The following is an 18724-nucleotide window of genomic DNA, read 5'->3' on the forward strand; positions in this document are numbered from 1 at the left end:
GGGTGCGTAGCCAAAATATTCAACAAAAAATAAGCACCTTTTAAGCACTAAAAAAATATTTTTAAGCACTTTAAAAAAATATAATTAGGCAGGGTTGAAAAGTTTTTGACAATTGTCAAAAATCATGAAATTTTGAATCATGTAAAACGAATGGCGTTTTCATACGCTACGGACTGACCATACGCCGAAATAGATTGCGGTTGAATTGAGAAAACGTTGAATAGAACAATGTGAACTGTGTCTTTTTGTATAATTCGTAGCGAAATTCAATATGGTAAAGGAAAAATATTAGTTTGAAAAGGGGAAAATTAAGCACTTTTTAAAAACACCCAATGAAAAAAGCACCTTTAAGCATTTTTTAAAAATGCTACGCACCTTGTTATCCCTATCAATATATTTTTTTTTTATAAAAACATCCGATACAGTATGAAATTTTTTTGAATATTTCTTGTGTTTTCAGCATATGAAGGCCTATATTTTGCTTTTATAATAACACATAATTTTCAAATTTTGTCCCATTTATTATTTCAATATAGCCAAGCTATAAAATTAAAGACGAAATGCAAAAATATAGAAGCAATATAAGCATTTATATTAACCTATAATTTCCATACTCAATGTTGGTCCACCTAATACTACCACTGAAAGAGTGACCAACAAATCTGGCCTACTGGTACCTGAATGACGAGGGTCATTCAGGTACCAGTAGATCCGAAAAAAATTTATAATAATACAAATAATTTTTTCTCCTTCCACATAGTCTTTTAATAATCACATTAACAAGAGTGTATAAAAATAGCCACATCACAATTTAACAAAACAATAATAAATAAAAGGTGCCGCTTTAAAGAATTTCAGTCTTTTTATTAAACTCCCAAAGAAATGAATGAATGTGAAATAACCCCTTCAGTTCTCCCCCTTCACGGTATCATAAAAAGGAATGGTTTTTGTCCATTTTTTTTTTAACAAAAATTATCGTCACCTGTTTGTATTTTGAGGATTATTAAGTTTTAACAGTACGGAGGAAAATTGTCTGTCCTCGAGAGTTATGACACAGTGAAGCTGGACAGAAAACGGTACATATCCCTCGTAGGCAGGAACAAAGAAAAGTATAATGAAGAATTTTGAAGTAAAAAAATAGTTCTGGTTGGACTAAAGTTTCAAATTTTATATTTTTTTCCAAGATAAAAAGTTGGAAAGTATGTTTTGTTTTGAGAGGAATTTAATGCTCGTTTTTACGATTTCAATCGAATGTTTGCTTCCCTGAAAGTCGCGTTCCCCTTTCGATACATGAAACGGCCCACTATTGAGGGAAGGGCTGAAGGGATTAAATCAAATGTGATGCTGCGACCGCCCACGTGACTACAAGGCAGAGAATGATTGGAGCGAGGGTCTCTCCCCTGCTTTTGAAGAACGTATCGTTGTCCATTATTTGAATGCTCGGAGGTTCTGTAGGCGGCGGGAGTTTGCAGTAAGCACCAGTAACACACTTTATGTGGCTGAAATGAAAGTAAAATTCTAATTTATGAGTCTCTCCAGTTTGTGTTAATTTCCCCAAAACATGCAAAACACTTGAAGCCTTGAATGTTTCCTTTTGAATAAGACATTCTAGTAGAAATAAGTAAATCGAAAATTTATAAACTCTGCGTATTATAATGACAAGCCACATTTTCACAGAGCTCAGTGTTTATTTCATTGCAGGCAGTAAGATGTATTCTGGCCCCATAAGATAATAAGTTCCATCTCGTTGGAACCAAAAAATTGACTCACTTTTACCAAATCAAGGTAATAAATATTTTATGGAAAATGCTTACTGTATCGGCTAAAATAGATATAGGCTTTAGAACATAAGCGAAATGCTGCTAAAAAGCTCTTATGTATAATTTGTAAAGTACCAGCTAGGAATGAACGATGCCTATAGAGCTATAGGTAGCACTTTTTGATTTAGAAAATGTTACCTTCACGAATTGCTTCAATTTCAAAGAATTTCCTGAAAGAAATGCGTTTAAGATCTGCATATTTAAGATCTATTAAACATTTCAAATTTTCTGATTACACAAAATATAAAAAAAGGAACATTTCTCAGGGTATGTTAAACCTGCTATCTTCACAAACAGTCAAACACACTCCCGTAGATCCCAGAATCAAAACCTCTGATTGTTTACGAGCAATAATGACCTTCACAAGCTCATTGTATTTTTCAAGGCTTCAAGTAGGACCACTTCATTGGTTTCCAACATGCAATATCCCAAATCATGCACATCCAAAAATGCTTCCATGCAATATACGTATATATGTATGAATTTATATATATGTATGAAAGTATATGTATGTTATTTATATATATATACATATAGTATATATACATATAGTATATATACATATATATATATAGTATTTGTATGAATTTCTTAACACACAAGAAATAAATCAACATGACCAAATTATGAAGGAATCTCAAGTACATAGCTGCCAACACGTATGGGGAAAAATATAGTAGATTTTACGCTATAATATAAATTTTATGATAATTGTTGCAAAATATACTAAATATTGTATACATAGGGATTTTTATAGTCATCAAAATAGAAAAACTGCCAGATTTTCCAGTTATAATTTCCCACTGAATGATCTTGAAATGTTATGTATTATGTTTATTCATAATTTTGAGTAGTGATAGGCGTTTAAATCATCAAAGATAGAGATAATTGTATTTTATAAACGAGGCTCGCTTTCTTATGCATTAAATGACACTTGCTTAAATATTCAAGCAAGCAATAATCTGTACAAAAATTCTATTTCAATAGGTGATTTTTTAAATAAAACTTACTTAATTTTAGGGAATTTTCTAAAATGTTCAAAAACCAGGAGTATTTTTTATTAAACCAGTCGACCAGGAGAAACTAGCAAAATCCTGTAGAGTTGGCAGCTATGAAAGTATTATATAGAACTGTTGCATTTTGATTTTATGTTTTCTTCTTATCAAATTTTCAACCCCCTTTCTTTTGCATGTGAAAGGTTTGTTGTAGAAAATAGTATATTCATATTCTATAATGGCCATATAGACAAATTATTGCTTTTCTAGTTGAATATTTAAAAAATTGTTTTTCCTTCTTCATTTTTTTCTATTTCATTTCATTGAATTTAGAATACTCAAATAAACAGATTTGTCGTGAATCAGTTTTCTATATTTTTTAAATTAAAGACATATCACCAATCAGTTTCAATAAAATATCTGATAAAAAAAACTAAGTGAAATACACTTTCAGAAAATATAATTAAGCGTGCTATGATAATCAATTCTTTAACACAAATGAGTTTAATTCTTTCCTTTAAAATCAAGTGACTTTTCGACAGTTAATGAATTTACAAATGACACTTGGTTTAAAAGTTTGGTGTCAGTTACAACACGTAAACTTTTCTTTTATGAAGTTTTTTAGGAGGAATATATGTTATGATTTAAAATAAACTGGACATTTCATCTCTAAACATTTAAATCAGCCTATTTCAATGCACCTTACTCAAAGATCAACTAAACGAATTTTCAAAGAAAAAAAGAAATTTTTTTTTACAGCATAATACATGTTTTAACATATTTCTTAAAAACATTTTTCAACTTATGCTTTTAGTTCAATTTTTATTCACTCGCACCAATAAAACTAAAAAGTTTTAAAAGTCACATATGGAGAACTTTCTCACTAAACTATTAACTCACAGAAAAGAACACACATAAAGAGAGTGTTTTTTTTTCTTTTTTTTTTTTTTTGCATTATCAATTTTATAATTTTTAAGATAGAAACATTTCCCGCGTGGACTGGAACAGAACATTTTAACTCACAGAAACGAAGCAGCAAAACTTTTCAAAAAATTTCTATACTATATTTAATTTTTAGAAAGTTAATTTTATTTTATAACAAAAATTTAACAGCCAACCTAATTTTGAATTTATGACTATGAATGTTCAACTCAAACAATTTTCATTATGTACCCAATCCAGAAGAAAAGAGATTAAGTATTGGGACAAGTTAGCTTTGGGAGGAGACTTTTTGATGAAACTAACCCACATGTGCATTACATGGAGAAAAAATCGATGAAAACCTCCCACAGTTAGCCCTATGACAAAGGGATTCTAACCCATGATAGCACTGAGGATATTTTACGCCATCAATGTGGTCAGTGCAACGAGGAGCAAATTTTGTATCGACCAGCCACAGCAGGGATTTGAACCTGGGTTCAACTCGCTGTGAGACGAGCACTCTATCACATGAGGCACCGCAGATCTTGAAAAAAAAGTATTTTTAAAAAAAGAGATAATTTATTTAAATTTCAAATTTCCTGTCCTTTTTTTTAATAGTATTTTTTTTTTGTTTTATTTATGCCACTTGAACATCAATGGTAATAAAATAATACAGAAAAGAAGAGTGAGAGAGAGGGAGACCAACAATAATTTTTTTTTAATATAAAATATAATACATCAAATAATTCCCCACAACCACATGCACATCAAAATACACACAGAAAAAAGATTGTCAACATTGAATAATATTAAGTACACAAATACAACAATGCAAATATATATATAATTATAAAATAAGTATTCATGGAATTTTAAAAAGTTTCTGTTTTGCAATGCACTTTTGTTTCATTAATAATTTTTACTAAAGACAAAAGAGGTCTCTTTATAGGAAATCTGCATTACTTTTATTAAATTACTTTTGACAATCCATTAAAAGCCTGCTTATATTTAAAGATAATTTTCAGGAAAAAAAATTGTTTTTCAAAAAATAAAAAAGTTAACAAATTATACACAATCCAATGTTAAAGAAATTATTCTTAAATCATTTTAAGTAAACCAATACAAAATTTAAGTATGAAAGTTTTTACTAAAATAATTTTAGTTGAGTTAAAAATCTTTTATGTTTTAATACTTATTTTGTGCATCCAGCAGGCTAAGTTCAGTTACGCTTGTAAAAATTGCAAGCAGATGCTTGCAATAAGTAAATGCTTGAGGTAAATTTTTTTAATTAACTACAGAATAATTGGATACTCATGATGTTGAAAATAAAAAGTCGATAAAAACGTATCAATATGCATTTTAAGAATAATAAATATTTTGCAGAGTCGCAAGAAAAATAATAATAATGCAGTCATATAAATATTTATATTACAATAAAATTTTGATGTCACTGAATTACTTACACTGAATACTAAAAACTCTTTTAAGATTTAAAACGTGAAAAATAAATTAAAAATATTGAAGTTGTGCCAAGTACATAAAATGATTGTGTTAAGATAAAGGTCCAATAAATAAATGGTATAATTAACACGTTATATTTCTTACCATATAAACTAACTTGCTTGAAAAAGAGAAATAACAAAAAGTGATGAAAAGACAATAAGTTGTGCAACACATTGTGCAAATAGAATGGGATTTATCTAACATGTTAATAAATGAACTAAAATTGCACTAAAATGTACAAATGCTTTTTTTTCTTTTTGTTTTAACATCAGTATATAAATTTCAGGATTCTAACAGTTTGCACAAATTTATAAAAATATTATTTGATACTTTTGTAAAGTATTTTGGAATATTAGGTAGAGTTTTTAATTAGTAAATATATATAAGGTGCATCTTTTAGGCAAGTTATTTTTATATCAAGCTTTTTATTTATAAAACTGGTAAAAAAATTAAGAAACTTTTGTTACAGATTTAATTTAACAATTAATAATTTAACAAAAAAGTTATCTTCCCATTATTGCAAAAATGTAATTTTGAGTACAACCTGATATTTACTTTTGAAACTTGATGTTTGCAACTAAATGTTTAATATGTACAGTTGTATAATTTGTACATGTACAGTATGTAAAATTTAAAGAAATCAATGCTAAATGTATGTAAATTTGTACTAATGAGAAAATTATATTGAGCAAAACTATTTTATTAAAGGATCCTTAATTTTAAATATTATTTCGAATAATAACTTGTATAATATATCACTGTTTTAGAAAAGATATAAGCAGAAATTGATCAACTTAGTCGGGCATCACTGAGAATGTTTATTAAAAAAAATTATCTTTAAAACTTTATTTTATCACAAACATTTTGTAGAAATGCATCTTTATTATATCTTTAAAATGCTTAAAACAAATAAAAATTTTATCTACTTAAACAGAGTGCGTAGCCAAATCTTTCAACAAAAAAATAAGCACCTTTTAAGTACTATTTAAGCACTCAAAAAAGATTTTTAAGCACCCTATATGTTAACTAAATGTTAAATAATTTTCAAAGACTTAACATGAACATGATAAAATAACTAGTTTTTCACAAATAACCCTTTTCTTGATTATATTAGCCATTAAAAAATGATCGAGAGATTTTTCGGTTCCATTTCAGAGGGCGGAAAAAGAAGCTTAAAAATTCAGAATATCTTGCAAAATGCTGCAGAGTTGCACACGAGTGTGCAATTATCTCACCGAACCCAGCTAACTCTACACACATACAGACATTTCATCAAATTATGTCAAAAAATTGGTGCTTTCATACACTATGACAGCACGCCGAAATAGATTGAGGTCAAATGAATTGTGAAGACTTTGAATAGAACAATGTGAAAAGCACGCTTTTGCAAAATATGTGGCGAAAATTGACACTGTAAAGAAAAAAAAATCTCATTTTCAAAGAGGGAATATTAAGCACTTTTCTAAAAACACCCCATAAAAAAGCACCTTTAAGGGCTTTTAAAAAACGAAAATAAGCACCTTTAAGCACTTTTTTAAAAACGCTCCGCACGATGTCAAAATATAAAAGAGGATAGTAAGAGGCCAAAGCAAAAATTGTAGGGAATCACGAAAAGATAGCGAGGCACTAAACCAGCCTTAACAATTAGTTTGCAACACAAACTACTTCACAAATAAACTATTGGTCTCTTTTTAACGAACAAGAGACCCTCTTTTGAATGACAATATAGCGAGCATTTAATGATACTATTGAAAGATATTCAGATGCAAAAATATACACTATCCGGTCAAAAGTATCCGGACATCCGGGTTGTTAAGGTGGTGGAAGCATAATGGTGTATGTGGGGGGAGGGGGTGCTTCTCGCAGTTTGGTCTGTGTCTTTTAGTTCCTGTGGTTGGAACTCTATGTGTAGGTGGACAATGTTGCACTCCAAATTCTTATGGTAATATTCCAGGCTTACTTCTTTTCCAGTATTCACACATCAAGGTTTGCACGGTCATGCTTTGGGTGTTCAAAAACTGGACTGGCCCTCTTATCCTATTAATAAGTACCTCAGGACGCTGTGTGTCCAGAGACTTTTCGCCAGACAGTGTATGTCTATAATGCATAAAAACTGAAAGATTTGCTATTATGCCTATTAAGTACAGTTTGAAAGAAAAAGAAGTATACTCTCAAAAATTGTACAGAATAGAGATAAAAAAAAAAAAACAGATCATTTTTAATTTCTTAAGAAGTGTCGAGTCTTTCTGTTGCCAACTGTGTCCTGCACAGTTATTGTATTTTCCCACTCACTACTAATGACGTCAAAACTATTTACACTTCATTTTTTTTGCAGGTGTTGTGCAACCCAAGCAGAACTATGGAAACAGAAGTCTTTAACAATTGGACCAAAATTGCAAGTTTTCTTTGAATAATAAAGAATTGTGCACAAAGAAAAATGTTGTTGAATATTAAAGCTATCCAAACAAACCTAGACAGAATTTTTTTATAATTCTTTCTGGCAAAAACGAACGTTTAAAGTTTTAAAATTTAAAGTCAAATTATCAAAGAAAAAAAAAATAATCAAGAGCTTTCTTTTGGGCATAATTTGGAACATACTGTAAAATTATTCTCATAACTTGCTTGAGTTTAAAATAATAATGTTTGTTTTTTTCTTTTGCTCTATCCTTTATTTTTAATGAGACAAGGAGTTATTCTTTTTTCAAATACTATTAAAATATCGCAACCAAACATATACATATAGAGAGACATTGATATGCACAAACAAAAATGTAAAAACCATGCAGTAAGTGAATAAGAAGTGAGAATCACTCTTCCATTGCTTAAAAGAAATATCACTTCAGTATTTGAAGGTGTCAATCACACTTTGGACAGAGAATGATCAGAAATGTAATTAAAGATATTAAAATAGAGAACATCTGTTTTCAGTGAAAGGCACTACAAAGTGATTTCCGAGGAATGCAAAAAGAGAGAAGAAGAAAAATACAGAAAGTATAGTTTATTACGTGATATCTTTGAACTGTGAGAGAGGGTGAGCATATTTGGAGCGCCAGTCTCTCTTGAAAACTTCCTCGACTTGCTCGCGGAGAGGGTTGGACCCGTCTGTGCCGTTGGTGACCGGATTCCGTATCACGAAGCCGACGCCACCCGTATTCACAAAGTAGTCTTCCGACCAGTTGGATGTACCTAAGAAAATTCATTACATCAGCAAAAACACATTAAAGCATAATGAAGTTTTGTACTACTCTAATTTCTTATAATAAAAATGATTTAACTAGGGTATCATTTTAGAGAAATTGTAATAGAGTAATTTAATATTATCAGGTTTTCATTGTAACACCTGATATTATTACATAAAAATAAATTACATAAAAATAAATTAAAAATAAATAGAATGAATTTGATGACCCACGTGATTCGCATGAGTGATGACAATACAATAAAAAAGATGTTTTTCACAGTTTCTATGGCTATCAAATATACTAATATAATACATTACACCTATTTTTGTACATTTGGTACCTACTATAATTGCACTAATTACCATAATACTAGTGCAGGGGTGACGAACCTTTATACACCAACGTGCCATTTTTTCTAAAAAATTGTTTAATGAAATCACAGACGTGCCGTCAAATAACTTTGACTTCATGATTATTGGGAAAATAATAATACTAAATACTATCAACTCAAAACTCTTTATTTATATTGAAAAGAAAATACATTTTGCAATGTCTCAGTTATACGCGTAATTCAACTTAAAGTAGCATCAGTGGGACTTCTGTTATTGCAGATTAAATCACAAATAACTTATATTAGGTTGTAAGATATTAGTTTAAGCAGGACTGTTGATTTTCTTGCTAGTTATTTATTGTTAGCTTGTTTTTTATGGTTATTAATTGTTCTTTTAGCATTAATTGTTTATTTTTCTATTAATAATTGTTTATTATTTTGTTTGTTTTTTGTAAACTTTAATTTAATTGTTACATATGCTTCATAGTGTGTGACATTTGTGTAATAACAATTCAGAGTGCAATAACAATTGTGATCGGTGGCGTGCCCAAAATATTGTGTCACGTGCCATTGGTTCGCCATCCCTGTACTAGTGTCTATTATCAAAATTAATTAAGCATCATTGACAAGAATAATAAATAGAGTGAGTTTTTTACATTTCTCCTAAATTAATCAGTACCATTTTTTTTATTAATTTTGCCTTAAGTATAGAGCTTATTTCTTTCTTTCTATAAGTTACTACCAAAATTAATTAAGTATCAGTAATAATATTTTTACATTCTTTCTAAAAGATTTAGTACCATTAGCATTAGAGCAAATACTTTCATTCTATGCCTGAGGAGAAGTGGGTATCATTTTTATAAGCAAATGAAGTTAAAAATAAAATGCCCTGAAAAAAGTCAACCCAATAATGAATTCGATTAAAAAAGTGATATTTGATGAGCCAAAAGAATTGGCAAAACTCATGTACTGTGCTCATATTTTGAAATTCACCCATGGAGAGCATGTCAAATATCTCATCCATAAATGACCATTAATTAAACTGTTATATCCGCCGTTGAACAGTCGACCCAATTTTGGGTTTACGACTACTAATGTTCAACTCCGTAGCCTTGTCATCTTGAACCGAATCCAGACGACAAAGAAACTCCTAGACCAGTACCCCCAGAGGTATTGATTTGTTATGGAAACATGGAGGACTTTGCGACTCGAGAAATTTAATGTGCATCAGTCACCATTTACTACATGGAGCGTCTTCGGCCCGAGGGGTCCCACAACCTCTTGGACACGAGCACTACCAACCAAGCTATCCTGGCCCAAGCAAGGTTTATTAAGTAAAAACCCATCAGGACTTTTTTTTTGGGAGGGGGGGTTGAGTGTGGATCAGAAAATGCTGTTTTGCATTTAACAACCCTGCAACCAGTGCACACTGATTATTGACATTTACCAGAGTAAAAAAGAATGAGATTCAAAAAAGCAATTTTGAACATCTACCTAAAATGAGATTAAGAATGGTGACATTTACCACAGAATGTTTGTTATTCACATTTAAGTATACACCATCGAATTAAAACAAGTTTAATCATAGCAAAACTTTTTTTAATTCTGCCTGGATACTGAAAATAGCCTTTTATGAAATGTAATAAAAAAGACTCACCAATATAAGCAGCATTGTCTGTAACCATATACTTATTGTGATTCACCCTTGCAAAGGGTATTCTTGATTGAGCCTCAGTATAAGTTGGCACAACAAAGATTTTCTGAAAAAGACATGGATCAGTTTTCTAACATTAAAATAAGTTACAGTAAAATGTTAGCATTTAAGAACTTTTTTTACACCCAAAAGGAAGAGTTCAAATTCAATATTATATAAGTACCCAACGTGAGGAAAGTATGATTTGCTTATTTTTACTGAGAAGGAAGAACAGGGATATAAACAATGCTTAACTTAAGACAATGAGACTCTTTATCAATGAGTTTTGAATGTAAAATAAAATAATGTGTACTACAAAAACATATTTATCTATCGACTTCTCTCCCTCCCATCTCTTAATACTTCTTTTATTAACTGTTTTTTTTTACTTATTAATTAATAGCTTGTTTTTTATAGTTATTAATTGTTAGCCTTTTTACATTAATTGTTATTTTTGTGTGATTAACTTGTTTCTTTTTTTTTTTTGCTTATTATTAATCGTTAGTTTGTTTTTTTGTTTTTAGTTTTCCTTTGTTAAATTGTTCTGTAATTATTAATTGCATAGCTAATTTTAATGGGTAACTTTTATTTCTTTTTGTAAGTTAATATCTACTTTGCTTTCTTTTGTTAATGAATACTTTTAATAATCACTCAATTTCCTACTTATATTAACATTTTAAGATTGTCAGAGAAAGGACTATTGACGGCAAAGATGTTCAAGCGGCTAAAGCGTGGAAAAATGATAAAAAGTATATATATATATATACATCAAATATTTTGAATATAAAATATTATATATATATACCTTTTTTTAATTTAAACTTTATGCGCAATAAAAAAAGCATAACTTTTACTATATCATTTCTAAAACTTAGCGGCACACAAAAGTGTCGCACAGTAATTCTGATTCACAGCCTTAAGAGATAAAAAATCCTTTATTCTCTGAAAGCATGAGAGTGAGTTTGATAATAGCTTATTTTTTCTGACAAGGGAGGAATCAAAAAATATGCCAGTATAAGAACGGCCCATAAAAGTAGTTTTATGTTTTATTCAACAAGAATGCTTTAAGAATCCTAGGTCATTTTAGCTCAGTTGGTATCTGTTTCAATTGATTAAAAATATAAAATTAAGACCCTACAATAAACATTCCCTCATAAAAAGCTACTGAAATAAAATCAAAATACACAATATAGGAATGTTGATATCCAATGACCATAGTTTCAGAAAATAGTTTTCCTAGCAACAGCAAAAGGTAATCTATAAAATTTTTAAATAAATACAATTCAAAAATTCTGCTTTAATTGAGGAGTTAGAAAAAAACCACAAATGTTGGAGGGTAACTTATAAATAACTGCTTACTATCTCAATGTCAAACAAATCACTGTTTAAGGAATTGAGAGATCTTAAAAATGACATCATAGTAGGTTTGGTATGATTCCAGTAACTGGCCAAAATCCTGACTTGAAGTCTCTTGACAACTGTCACTCTGCGGATAGCATCGTCAATGACAGGCCAATAACTAGAGGGAAAGAAAAAGATTTTAAAATTTTACAAATTAATGACATAAATAAGGCTGTGTATTAAGGGTTGACACTCAAATCTGGAAAAAAAATTCCCTGCACATATTATGCACACTATATTAAGACGAAGCAACAATTACTGTGCTCTTGTGTGAGCTATATGGGGCCAATTATATTTATTAGTTTTAATTGCTGGAAAAACAGCTAAACATACTTAAATAATGCTATAGTAAATGACATAGTTTAGTATAGCTGAAATACCATGGTTAAATATCCTATAGATTATGCTTTGAGTGGTCACCACTTTTTAGAAGAAAAAAATAAGAAACAAAATTCCCTGTACTTTAACAGTTAGTAAAGAAAAGAATCAAAATTCCCTGTTATTTCAGATGATTTTTAAATTCTCTGTATTTTCCAGGTTTTCCCTGTGGAAACTCTGATTATCTGACCCAAGGTATCCAGACATGAGATTGTCCTGAGGGACATATGATGTATGGTTCCTCCTTTTGCATCGATGACAGGGAAGATTTTCCACCAGTTTTTGAATTCCATCACAGTTGAAGTGAGCGACTGGCAATCTAATTCGTCCTGTTCTATGGGAGAAGGCAGTTTTGGAACAACATCCATTTTGTGTTGCAGCGTGAATGGGAAAGAAATGGGCCGAAATATTGAAATAGAGTTGGGAGTCCAGCATTGTCCACATACATCTCAGAGTTCACGTGTCCGGATGCCATTGAAGATTGTGTATATTAAATTGCCATTGTCTATCAGAGACTGCTTTCACATCTATAGCCATTTACATTTTTCAGAAATAATTCTAATATTTACTGGAAGAAAAAAAATTTTACACTCTATGCAGCTCATTAGACCATTGATCTGAGGCGACAGTAAAATTAAAAAAAAAAGCAAATCAAAATGCTTAATAGGGTATAAGACATGAAAATGAAATTACAATAAAATTCATTCAAAAACAGATTTTTTTGATGAGAAAAGTCATTAAATGTGCTACTTTGAAAGAATATGTTACATTGAATAGAATACACTATTTTATTATTTGATGTAATAAGTGAAAGAAATTTTTAATAATAAAGTATCAAAATTTTATTATCATAAAACTATACAATTAAAATTTTAAAAAAATCTGAACAAAATGAGAATTTTAATTGTATGCTTCTTCAAAAGGATTAGGTTATTTCACCTTTTGAAGTGATTTACCTTAAGGCTATTTATAATTTTTTTATATCTTAAAAACAAATATTGATAGAAGTTATCATTATTAAAATTAATAAACAGACATTAATAATTTAAAAAAACTTTTCAAAGGACAATATTTTTAGAAATGAGTTTTTTTACTTGTGCAAAAACATTTACTTTGCTACATCAGTTTGAGGGAGGGATAAAGAAACGTACTGATCTTTCTGCATGTAGAGAGAAGTAGGAAAATAATCCATGACTGCAATGTAAACAAAAGAGTGGGCTCTGTTGATGGTATCCAAAATACTATCCAAATCTGTTGTTCTTCCTTTTGGGCAGATGGGGGGTGGAGAACTCTGGAAAAACATAATGATTTATCGATATAATTATTTAGAAAAATATTTTTGTGGGGAGTGAGTAATCGACAAAGTCAACCTTCGTCTACGAGTTGTATTAAGATCACCGTACTTTCGAGTACCGATCGTGAGAGCTGTATTAAGTTGACGGTCAAGGTCACTCCTGTGTTGCCATAAGCAGTAGAGTGAATACGTTGTACGTGGTCAAAACTGAGTAGCTAACAGCACGAGGAGATGGTTAGTGACACAGTCACAAGAAGCAAGTCAACTGTTCAAAGTGGACCATCCTTCAAAGTAGACGTGTTAAAATCGTAAAGGGCATTTCTGCCAAGGTAGGCATGTTCACATCACGACTGGGTCACCAATGTGGGGACAGTAGCTGTCGACAATGTCAACCTTCCTCTATGAAAAGGTACCATCCCCGTACTTTTCTTTGTAAATGTGAACTTAATACAGCTCTCCCGGCTTCTCACAAAACAGCAATCAATCAACTAGTGGTATTCGTTCATTGAATACTATCACAGCTATAATTCTGGAGGAGAAGAACTGTAATGTATCTACCACTACAAAAATATAATTCCAATTCAGTAGTATATAAGACATGTTAACTCGATTCTATGCCTGGATACCTTTACATAGACAAAGGTCGACATTCTCATAATTCCCCCCACAAATTTATCCTTAAAATATTTTTCTTATACAATTAAAGAGCCACAGATTTTACTTAAAAAAAATATCTTTTTTTTTAACTGCCAAGATTTTCAGCTCCAAAGATGTAGGGATGTGTAAAGATATAGGAGTGTTTGAAGAAGTTTCATTTATTAATGAATTTACTGAACACAGGACAACAAACAATGCAGTTTTGCAATTATCTCGTAACATAAAATTTCTCTTATAGTGTTAAAATACTGATAATTCTTTTATTGAATCTCAAATAAATTACCAATCAAGATTTTGCATATAAAGTAGGTTTTGCTTTTTTTCAAGGCTCAAAAATACTTAACATTTATAATTTTATTGTTCTTTAAAGGTATCAGCTAGATTATTTTTACAAAAGACTCTTATTCAGAGACTAACTATTCAGCACAATAGTCATCTGGTGTTTAATACAACCTTATTCAGAATTATATTAGGGTTGTTAGTTATTATATTATATTAGGGTTAGTTATTATATTATATTATATTAAGTTATTATATTATATTAGGGTTGTGAGTTTGTCACTAATTTCCGCAGAATATTAACGAATTTTATAAATACTAAAAATTTTTAGACATTTGCTCAAAAATTTTAAAAATGATTTTTTTCATGTTAACAGCAATTAGTACCTGGAAACTTTGATGCATAATAAGTTTGCGTATGTTCTTCATGGTGCCAGTAAATATATAGAGGCAGAACTGAAATCTTTGTGAAAGAATCTAGAATGTGTTATTTAAGAAAATGCGAGCTTGACAGGCTTCGCTTATTCGAAATAGAATGGAAAGAACAGTTGGTAATGTAAACAAATGCCATGTTTTAATAACCCATCAGGAACGATATACTCGCACTACGTCACTTGCAGATATTCCATTGTACAATAATTTGTTCATTTGAATAAAAAACATTTTTAATACTAAATAAAAAAATGAGAAACAATTTTTCCAACTTTCTCTTATAAATTATTTCCTTATTTGTACTTTGAACATGTATCTCCGTGTTTACATAATTAGTTCTTTCTGTATCTCTTTTACTGTAAACTTAAAATATCACGATTCTAGTTATAGCAAAGAAGAAAAAAATGATGCTTACAGATATGTAGGTGAGAACTTGTGAGTTGTTCATTATAACTGAAACAGGGTTATCTTTGTTGATGGACGTCTGCAGGTCAGCTGGCCATTCAGGAGGTATGTATGGATTGGGAACTCCAAGTTTCCAGTACACTTCAAATATCTTGAACAGATCTTGTGCTAGGCATGAACAGTTGTAAATAGCCAAACCAAGCTCCTTAACCTACAAAAGCACAGACAGTCAGCAAGTAATAAAAATAAGAACAAAATACCATTGGAAAAAAAATCCTCTGTAAATATTTTAAATTCAATAACTCATTAATCAAATTTTTTATTTTTAAAAAAACCCAACAAGATCTTATTTTGTTGATGACTATAAAATGAAATTATGATTCTTTTGGGATTAATTTTCCTTTATTTCAATTCAGTGAAAAACTATCAAAGAAATTTATTTTGAAAAATGTAATGCTTCCAAGACTTATTTAAAATTTTTAAAAAAAATGATGTGTTACACATCATCAGACATGACGAGTACATGGCTGCAAAATACTACTAGCAAAAGTTTTCATAAAACTAAATTAGAAGATGCAAAACACTCCTTTTTGATACAAAATAACTAAACATTAATAACATTTCCAAATCATAACATTTATCAAATTATTTTCAAAATGAAATATTCTTCCATTCACTAGTTTCTGCATTACGAGAAGAAGCAAAATTGAAAAGTGGTAGCAGTTAAACAGACATTGTAAAATCAAATGGGCTACAACTGTTTTCAAAATAAAATCCTTTAAAAAGGTGTTATAACAATAAATATTCTAACTGCAGTCCAAGAATTTAGAAATTTTATTTCATCAGACTTTAACAACTTTTTTAAACAAAAACATAATGTAAAAATTACTTTTGGACAAAAACAAGTTTTGTTTAGTTCAACGCATAGTCATGTGTGATAAAACTGCACAACATGTAAATAGAGTTCATAGTAGTTCTCTTTCTTTTTAAACAAAGAAACATACACACAGATAGACTTGCTCTAGAAACTTAACAGTTAGGTACAGAACACTGATCTGTTCTAGGAGCATTACCAAAATGTTTTACTTTTTTTTTTTTATACTGGTTTCTATGAAAACAAATTTTTACTCATGACTTCAAGCACTCCAAACTATTAGACAAAATTATGTTTCCTTTGCTGTTGTACTACTTTAATAAAAAGCAAATGTACAAAAAGAAAACAAACTTTATTTAAGCGAAAGGATATTTATATGGATTTTAACAAGAATAAACCAAAGTAATTTTATGATTACCATAAACCACTCCATCGTTCCTATTTTAGCAAAAGAGGGTCTTCATATTAATATGAAAATTAAGTATGTATGAAATGAAGAGAAATTATGTATTTCAATCTTATTTTATTTTGGATAATAATAACAATTTAAACATTTAATTATTTAAGACTATAAAATGAAAAATAAATATAAAAATTACCATGGGAAGCTATTAAATCAATACCTTAGACAGAATATAAGTTAGCAAAATGACTTTATATACTTTTATTTATTATTTTGAGATTAAATTTACGACTTTGAGCTTTTTTAGTTCTAAAACTTGAATTCTAAAATAAAATAAAATATTCTTCAAGCACAAAAACTCAGTTGAAGAACTCTCTGCAAACAATTCATCAAACCCTTTCATTAAATACTTTGTTTTGACAAAATTTGCTCAATGATCATTCATTATTTGTATGACATCATTATGAAATTTTCATTTGACTTTTCTTTTAGGAATACAAAAGAGCTTACTGGCTTACTTTGTTCTATTTTATATTTATATAAAAGGAATTTTAATTGATTTTCTTAATGAGTTATGATCTAAAAAAAAACTTAATAGCTTCTTGTGAAAACATTTTGAGCTTTCATCTACATTATGTAAGTCTGTGTATGACATTTAGTAATAAAGGAGAATCTATATCTCTGATAGTGTAAATAATAAAGGGAAATCTACCTGCGTCAAAGATCTCCAGTCCATATTGGCACTTCCAATGTAAAAGTGTTTTTTATCAATAAGAAACATCTTTGTATGCAGTACTCCACCACCAAGCATTTTTTTGAAGTCTAAACTCCTTACTTTAGCTGCACCTATGTCACAATGGAAATTTCTTTTAGAACTTATTATATTTTAAAAAAAAAATTACAATGGAATAAAATATACAAGGTGATTCAAATTTATTGTTCAAAAATACTGAATAGGAATATGATAACTGGTAAGAAGCATGTAAAATCATGTCCAAGTGAAAATCTTGTTCACCAGATCTGACTGAATTTTTTTACAGGATTATATTAAAAAAACCCTAGGGTATTAAACCTCTGAGGAACCAAACATGGATTTGTTCGCAGGAATCCAGTGGTGGAAGTGGAGTTATTGCCAATATACGAGGCACATTCTAAACATCCTTTCTTTGATGTGCCATTGTTGGGAGGCTCGTAATAGCAGTTGCAACTTCAAACGCCTGCTTTTAAACAAAAATGTTGCATAAACTCAACTTAATGAAATAAATTATCATTCGAGAAATGTCTTGAATCTTGCAATCGATGGTTTTGTGAGTAGCTGCGACCCTATATTGCGGAATGATTTTTTTTAGATATCACGAACCTAACCTACGTGTAGATTTGTATACAATAAGTTACGAATCAGCCGACCGGATCGTGTAGGGGTCGTGGAACTGTCCGTGCATCAGAAAGGTTCCAGGTTTGAATCCCGGGCAAGGCATGGATGTTCTTTCATTCTCTGTTCTATCTGTGGGAGCACTGTTGTTGGCCCACCTAATAGGGTGCCTCTGAAAGAGTGGCCAACAAATGCCTGTATTGACAAAATGTTATTCCCCAGGTGGACATTGGATTGCATTATATTTGAAATACAATTAAGAGTAGACACAAAAAAAGAAAAAAATTTAAAAACAAACAAACAATGTATTTAGGACTTAATTACACACTAATAACTTGAGACACATTAACTAAACTAACACTTTAATTAACACTAATAACTGAAATCATGTGAAAGGTAGTCAATAAACATCAAAATAATAACATAGATATATTTCATTCACTAGAGAAATTAAAATAGAAAAAAATCCCATTAGAAATTGTAAACTTGTGAAAAGTATATGTATAGATATGTAAACTCAATCTTCTAAAAATATGCATACATTTTGGCATTTAGAGATATTTTTTACATATTATTAAACAAATATTGTCACTAAAAAATAAATTCTCATACCTTTAACTTTAAAAATAAACACTGACGTAAGACCAGCAATGCAAAATATTATCCAAGATTTTCAATACGAAAAGTTTTGTCTATGCACCTTTGGCTTACAATCAAGGTTGGCAAGTTTCTGCCGAGGTAGTTAAAACCACTGGTAGAAACCGGTTAAAACCGGCATGGCAAA

General features: G+C 29.9%; 1 protein-coding gene across 6 annotated transcripts in view; it reads right to left on the reverse strand.

Moving 5' to 3' along the window:
* Positions 1-843: 843 nt before the first annotated feature.
* LOC107440320 (5'-3' exonuclease PLD3) overlaps positions 844-18724 on the reverse strand; it is a 69895-nt gene continuing 52014 nt past the window's right edge. For 3 of the 6 annotated variants that reach the window (XM_016053216.5, XM_016053218.5, XM_016053217.5), the window contains exons 5-11: positions 17281-17414; positions 15302-15502; positions 13376-13515; positions 11805-11964; positions 10410-10512; positions 8245-8425; positions 844-1499 (exon numbers count right to left, since the gene is read on the reverse strand). In XM_016053216.5, coding sequence (XP_015908702.1) covers positions 1328-1499; positions 8245-8425; positions 10410-10512; positions 11805-11964; positions 13376-13515; positions 15302-15502; positions 17281-17414 — 1091 coding nt within the window. In that variant the 3' untranslated portion in view covers positions 844-1327. Of the gene's footprint in view, positions 1500-4435; positions 8426-10409; positions 10513-11804; positions 11965-13375; positions 13516-15301; positions 15503-17280; positions 17415-18724 lie in introns of those variants that run through there. The other 3 variants (XM_087165006.1, XM_087165005.1, XM_071185553.2) reach the window with 1 other exon arrangement.

This window comes from Parasteatoda tepidariorum, chromosome 5 (assembly GCF_982258835.1).
Source record: "Parasteatoda tepidariorum strain Cologne lab strain chromosome 5, Ptep-v5.0, whole genome shotgun sequence".
In the NCBI taxonomy this organism is placed as follows: domain Eukaryota; kingdom Metazoa; phylum Arthropoda; class Arachnida; order Araneae; family Theridiidae; genus Parasteatoda; species Parasteatoda tepidariorum.